General features: G+C 36.0%; 1 protein-coding gene across 1 annotated transcript in view; it reads left to right on the top strand.

Annotated features, from left to right (window-relative positions):
- Positions 1-2,370: 2,370 nt before the first annotated feature.
- The window catches only part of LOC107742873 (lysosomal-associated transmembrane protein 4B-like), a 5,756-nt gene continuing 1,938 nt past the window's right edge, over positions 2,371-6,188 (top strand). The window contains exons 1-5 of the mRNA XM_016555946.1: positions 2,371-2,623; positions 3,556-3,664; positions 4,207-4,283; positions 5,371-5,499; positions 5,626-5,721. Coding sequence (XP_016411432.1) covers positions 2,555-2,623; positions 3,556-3,664; positions 4,207-4,283; positions 5,371-5,499; positions 5,626-5,721 — 480 coding nt within the window. The 5' untranslated portion in view covers positions 2,371-2,554. The remainder of the gene's footprint in view (positions 2,624-3,555; positions 3,665-4,206; positions 4,284-5,370; positions 5,500-5,625; positions 5,722-6,188) is intronic.

Raw genomic sequence — 6,188 nt, 5'->3', positions numbered from 1 at the left:
GTATTTTTTGTTCGTGGGTTAAAAAATGAGCTTGCTATTTGTGCGTGGGCGGCCCTAAAATCGCCACTTTTCTCTCAGCCTGTCTTTACTGTCTATCCCCATCACACAGAATAAGAGTTCATCTCATGTACCGCTCTGCAAATTAGTCCCAATAACGTTTCTTCAAACTGTCTGGCTGTCGTATAGGCTATATTTCTTGCAAATATACATCTCACTGCTCTTCTCGGTTCAGCGGCGCCGGCGCGATCCCTTGGGCTACATTGTGATAACAGAGGAAAGAATGTCTGCTTTATTTTCTATACTTCCACAATAACAACAAAACGTTACAAATTGCTTTTGTAAAATAACAGGGTGCGCTTTCTGGCGCACCTTGTTATGTCTAAAGGTCTACTTAAAACAATCGAAAACAAATGTGTGTTTATTTAATTCGTATAGCCTAAATCCAACAAGAGGTAGGCCTACTGTACAAACTTCAGTCATTCAAATAAAGAAATATTAAGCCCAGAGTCGATTATAGCCTAAACAAGTCATGGATCTGAGTGCCGTTATTGGATAGCACTATATTGTAGACAGATTGGAGATTAATCCTAATAAACATGCCGCTACAATTAAAACCATTACATTAAAATATATTTAAAACAGTGTATTTCAATAATTTCAGCAGCGTGCAGATCCTCGTTTATGTCAGACTGTGGCGACAGCAGCGCGGACAGTCGCATAGCTCGCTCACATAATGTACCATATATATCTATAATAACGAGAAAACATCTCGTTATTACGAGAAAATATGTCGTTTTAACGAGAAAATTTAAAATTACTTTATTGCATTCCAGATGATTTTAAAGAACGTTACACTAAAATTTTACGGTAGCTTGAATGTAAAACATTGTCATGAATTCGTTGTATTCCCATTTGTAAAATAGACTACAAATTAATTGTTGTAGTCTAACCCGATCTCATGAAAGTGCGTATAGCACAATTTTCTGTTTCTATTTGGCGTAATGTTTATACGCAGAAATTGACTTTGGCGTGCAAAAGACTGATAAATTCATAATTAATGGCATGGCTGGTTCAGTCGACAGAAATACGGGAGACACAGGCCTATGATAACTGCTGAAATGTTTGCGGGGCAAATCTCAGGTCAGTCTGAGCGTACACCTGCAGGCGCCACTGTGTGTATGTGCTTGTGGGTATTACTACATTTGTGTGTGGTTGTTGCCGCTAAAGTTGGCCATGATTCGGGACATGGTGTTTTAGACCTCTTTCTTATCTAGTCTCTTGCTTTTCGGAGAGGAATGCGGTTGCCGCGATTACTGGGTTACTGTGTTAAAAATAAAAAAGTTTGCGGTAATTTCAGCACCACAGCGCTGAAACACTCAATGCTTCTGATAACCTTGCCTTCTGTGCTTTGCAAATACAATAGGTAACACATGCTGATGACTGTAAAATTCAACGCGATTAATTTGGTACTTCTGGCGGCTGCGGTCAGGCGCACGCACCGCCGTGTGTGTTAGAGTGAGACGCACGGAAAGAGTTTCAATTTGAGTTTCGATGTTCAATTTATTATAAGAAACTGATAAGATACTGATTTTAGTTGGTCTAAATTAAGTAGGTTAGGCACAAATTTGCATATATGGGTTCCCTTCTAGACACGAGCGCTGTGTGTTTGTATGTGCTTCATAACCGTGCACCAGGGGGCCCGTCATAATAGCCTGCACTGGGGCCCGTCATTACTAAGTTACGCCACTGAGCCTACCATATATCTATAATAACGGGAAAACATCGTTTTTATGACATGTCTTATTACGAGAAAAATTATGTCGTTTTAACGAGATAATTATGTCGTTATTACGAGAAAATATGTCGTTAAAACGACATAACATCTCGTTATTACGAATTGAGTGGGGAAAAAATATGTGTGTGGCAGCAATGCGTCACCGTGGGATCATTACACCACAAACTCAAACACATACGCAAGTACATGCTCTAGTTCCCTTCCACTTCCTGTCTCTGGTTGATTGCAGATATGGTGAGAAATGTAGTGTGATAAAAGTAAAGGTCGTAAAAAGTAAAAGTTAAAAAAAATACCGTTAATAATGAATTAAATGATAATTAACTGGAGGAACTGTTATTTATTCATGTATAGATTTGTTTTTATATAGGCTATGTTTCTTAGATTTGCACAGTTACTTAGTTTTTAAAGTTAGTGGCAAAGAAATAAACATGCTTTGGTCAAAATTGTGGTTTCAGTGCCTGATGTTGTGTGTGTGGCCATAAATATATGCTAGTCATTTCTTCTTATCAGTGTTAATTTAGGGTTGTGTTTATGATGCGTCAAAATGTGATCTATCCTTCAACAGAATTTAACGTGAAGCCTGAAATAGAGGAACTTCTGATCAAAATCATTCAAATCAGCCTAAGATAACAAAAATAACCAAGTTCTCAGAAAGTATACAGGAAGCCCTGACCACCACACAGGAACTTGCATGTTAAAGTGTGTTCGTCTGTAACGTTTCAGCTAGTTTGTGTCATTGTGAAAGAGACGAAGAGAAAGATGTCTGGAACACGTACCCTCTGCTGCCATGTCACCACGGCGACCCTCTCATTTGCCATCATATATCTGGTAAAAGCACATACAGACACTGTATACAATGTGTGTTTATAGTTACAATTAGTGTCTTTACTGTTGTCCTGTTCTAATCCACTTGTAACTGTTTGCAGTAACTCAGGTTAGTATAAAATAGCAGGGGAATTCGTTTGCAATAGTTCTAGAGACTTTCCTACTTCCTAGAGTAGATATATCAAAGTTTTGTACTCTGGTAAGACAGCACGCTAATTTGATTGCTGTTTTGTTGTTGTTGATGTTTATTCAATGCAAACACTTAATGGAGAAGTTTGTGCATTTACAGGAAGCTGGCGCCATTTGAAGTAACAGTCAGTTACTGAGCCACAGATTGAGATTCAATATGACTCTTCTTTTTAACACAATGTTTGTTGTACATCACTAGCCATCTCTTTATCTGAAGCTGATATTTATTTAGCAACTAATAGATAAGATACATAGAAAGAGATACTAAATGTACTAACTACATACATAGACTACAAAGAAACACTTTCACATCATGATCTGGGGGGGGGAAATGAGTGAGAAATCAATGTTCCAATTTGAATTAGAATTTTATAGTACTTTTATGAATACTTAAACCACATTATATAATTGTGAGCATCATTGGTTTAGGAATAAATACGTTTACAGGAAACCCTCTGTCAACCAGACTGTATTTTAGCCTCCATAGGATATCTAGCTGAGGGAGAAGGTTGTGTCCATGTTATGTAATTTACACTTTTACAGGTTTTTCTGAATGAACTGCTGTTCTTGTGTAACTTGTTCTGTTGGTGTTGGCTCGGAGGAGAGAGACCAAACACACTGGCTGCCAGAATACACACAAACTGAGACACACATTTACCTTTATGAATTCATTCTGTCACATTCATTTCATCTGTACCCTCTGCGTGTGTGTGTGTGTGTGTGTGTGTGTGCTCGTCTCTCTCTAGATTGTTAATGTGCTGAATTTGGTGGGCATCATTCTAATGGTTTCATTGGATAAAGAGGCATTTTCTGTCTCCTATTATGAATCAAAGGCTACCAGGGGCCAGCGTGTCTGTGAGTTCCCTTCACACCACTCAGCCACTTCATTCAGACATGGGTTTCAAAAGTTATATTAATAATTAATGAATTTCATTTCAGTTTTGTCCCAAGAGTTCACATGATCAGTATCAAAAATGTACCATTTGATTAGTGACTGAGAAGTAAAGCAGAATCTCAAATATTAATTTAAACTTTAATTTTTTTTTTTTTTTTTTATATTTTGTAATTCTAAATTGTTTGGTATATTGCCAGATTTAAATTACATTTTGAACTGCAGATTGTCATGGACCTCAGACTTGTGGTCCCCACTGGATATTATTAATTAATATTGTCTTATTAATAAAAAACAACTTGAGTGTTTAGTTCATTTGAAAAAGGCAGCTTTTTATGAAATCAGTGTAAAATTCCCTAAATGCTGCATTTGACCAAACATTGTTCAGTATAAGACATAAAATAATTAATCATTTTGCACAACATAAAAAAAACATGAAAATAGATGAGGTAGAAATAATAGAAGATATTAAATTGGAAGCCATTAAAATTCTCTTTCTTTCCAGTTGACATCAGCACTAACATTCTGATGCTGGTTATGATGTCGATCTCTGCTGTGCTGGTCCTGTTCTCGAAACGCAAGGTACTGTGTACATGTTTATTGCCACTGACTGAAAAAGACAGTTCCCATCTATACTCTAAACATAAATAAATGGAAATTATGAGGGAAAAACACAGTGATATATTAAGTTTGAGGAATAAATAAACAGGAATAAATTAAAATATGGTTTATGAGTAAAAACAGCGATACATTACAAAATAAATTTGAATAAAAATACATAAAAATATAGTCAATGTTTCAATTTTATTTTTATTTATTGTAAAAACATTAAATATTACATAAGGTGAATTGCATTTGGTAGTTACATACTTACATGATGAAATGATCATAATACCATTTAGGGTCTAGTTTAAAAAATGACATCTCTTTTTTTGTGTTGTGTTGTTTTGTCAGATGCTTTTTTAATACAGCAGCTTACAAGAAGAACATATTGTGCTAGTTTCATCTTCCCAAGAATACTAATAAAATACAATGCTGAACCACATTTCAACAGAAACAAAATTTACATTCACAATTTATCTGTTTGATTTATAATAGCACAATTTTTTAAGGTAATTGTTTTATGCATGTATTCACTTGCAAAAAAATATTTAATTTAAACTGAACTTAAATATTTATGCCATTATTATACTATGATTTCTGTGCTGTTTGAACGCACACCATATTTAGCACAGCAAATATCTTACTCTAATAAACACTCATTGGGCAGTTTACAAGAACAATAATAAATCAGTGCTACTGAAGTCAAATATACATACTAAATTTGTAATGTAACGATCTGTGTGGTGATACCCTTTAAATGAGTCTGGTCTGTTTTTATTTTATTGGATGTGTATATGTATGTGCGTGTGCGAGTGTGCACCTTAGATTTTTAACTCTGCAGCCGACACCAATATTTACTCAGCTTCCAGAAAGAGAGCTTTTCTCAATATTTATGAAGGTGGTGAAACACGGAATCCTAGTGCTCTCTCCAAACGACACATTTAAAATCCGATCAGCCTATAGCAGGGATTTTTTCTCTCTCTCAATTTCTTACTTTTTTATGTGGAGGTGAATGATTGAATGTGTGATAGAAAGAAAATTCAACACTTGTGTCTCTCTGTATTAGGGCCCGATGTTTGTGCTGCCTTTTGTGCTGATGATGTTTGTGGAGCTGAGTCTGAGTTTTCTGTCCCTGTTTGATGGAGCCTGGGGTCTGCCAGGGACCCCGAGCTACAGAGACATGCTGCAAGCTGTAGTGAGATACATAACATTTTGACACAAAACTAAATGTTGACTTCATGACAACTGCATGGCTATTCAGCTTTCAATTTCAACGTAATTCTACCCAATGAATGTGTACTTGTTTGTATGTCTTTAACAGAAGGGTCAGATGAGAGTGGATAGGTTGAATGAGGAGGAAATTGGCCATTTCACCATGTGGTACTCTGTTCTCTTTATGATGGACATACTGCTGAAGGTATAAACCCTTACATGTGTGTGAGAGTTTGTGTATAATCGGCTTCAAAAGTCTCATACTACATTGAAAAACTGGGATTTGAAATCACATTTAAACCAGAAAATATAAGTTTTAGAATTTTGAAATGTATTTGTTGAATTTAAATATTTACTTGTCATTACAGCCAAGACACAAAAGTGTTTTTTTTTTTTATTGAATCTTTCAAGTTTTGACACTACTGTTCAGAAGTTTTTAAAGGGGTCCTATTATGCTCTTTTACAAAGTCTTGATTTTGTTTTGGGGGTGTACTAGAACATGCTCTCATGCTTGGTGGTTCGAAAAACGCATTATTTTTCACATAATTTACATTATTAAAATACCTTTCTCCCCAGTCTGGCACAAACGGCTCGATTAGTTCCGGCTTTGATGAACTTCTTCATCGTCTCGTCTGATGCACTCAACCAAGCGTTCTAACCACAACCTCGCCC

The sequence above is a fragment of the Sinocyclocheilus rhinocerous genome, unplaced genomic scaffold (assembly GCF_001515625.1).
Source record: "Sinocyclocheilus rhinocerous isolate Xijiao unplaced genomic scaffold, SAMN03320098_v1.1 scaffold1338, whole genome shotgun sequence".
NCBI lineage: Eukaryota > Metazoa > Chordata > Actinopteri > Cypriniformes > Cyprinidae > Sinocyclocheilus > Sinocyclocheilus rhinocerous.
The sequence above is the reverse complement of the archived record's forward strand: the minus strand, read 5'-3'. Positions and strand labels throughout refer to the sequence as shown.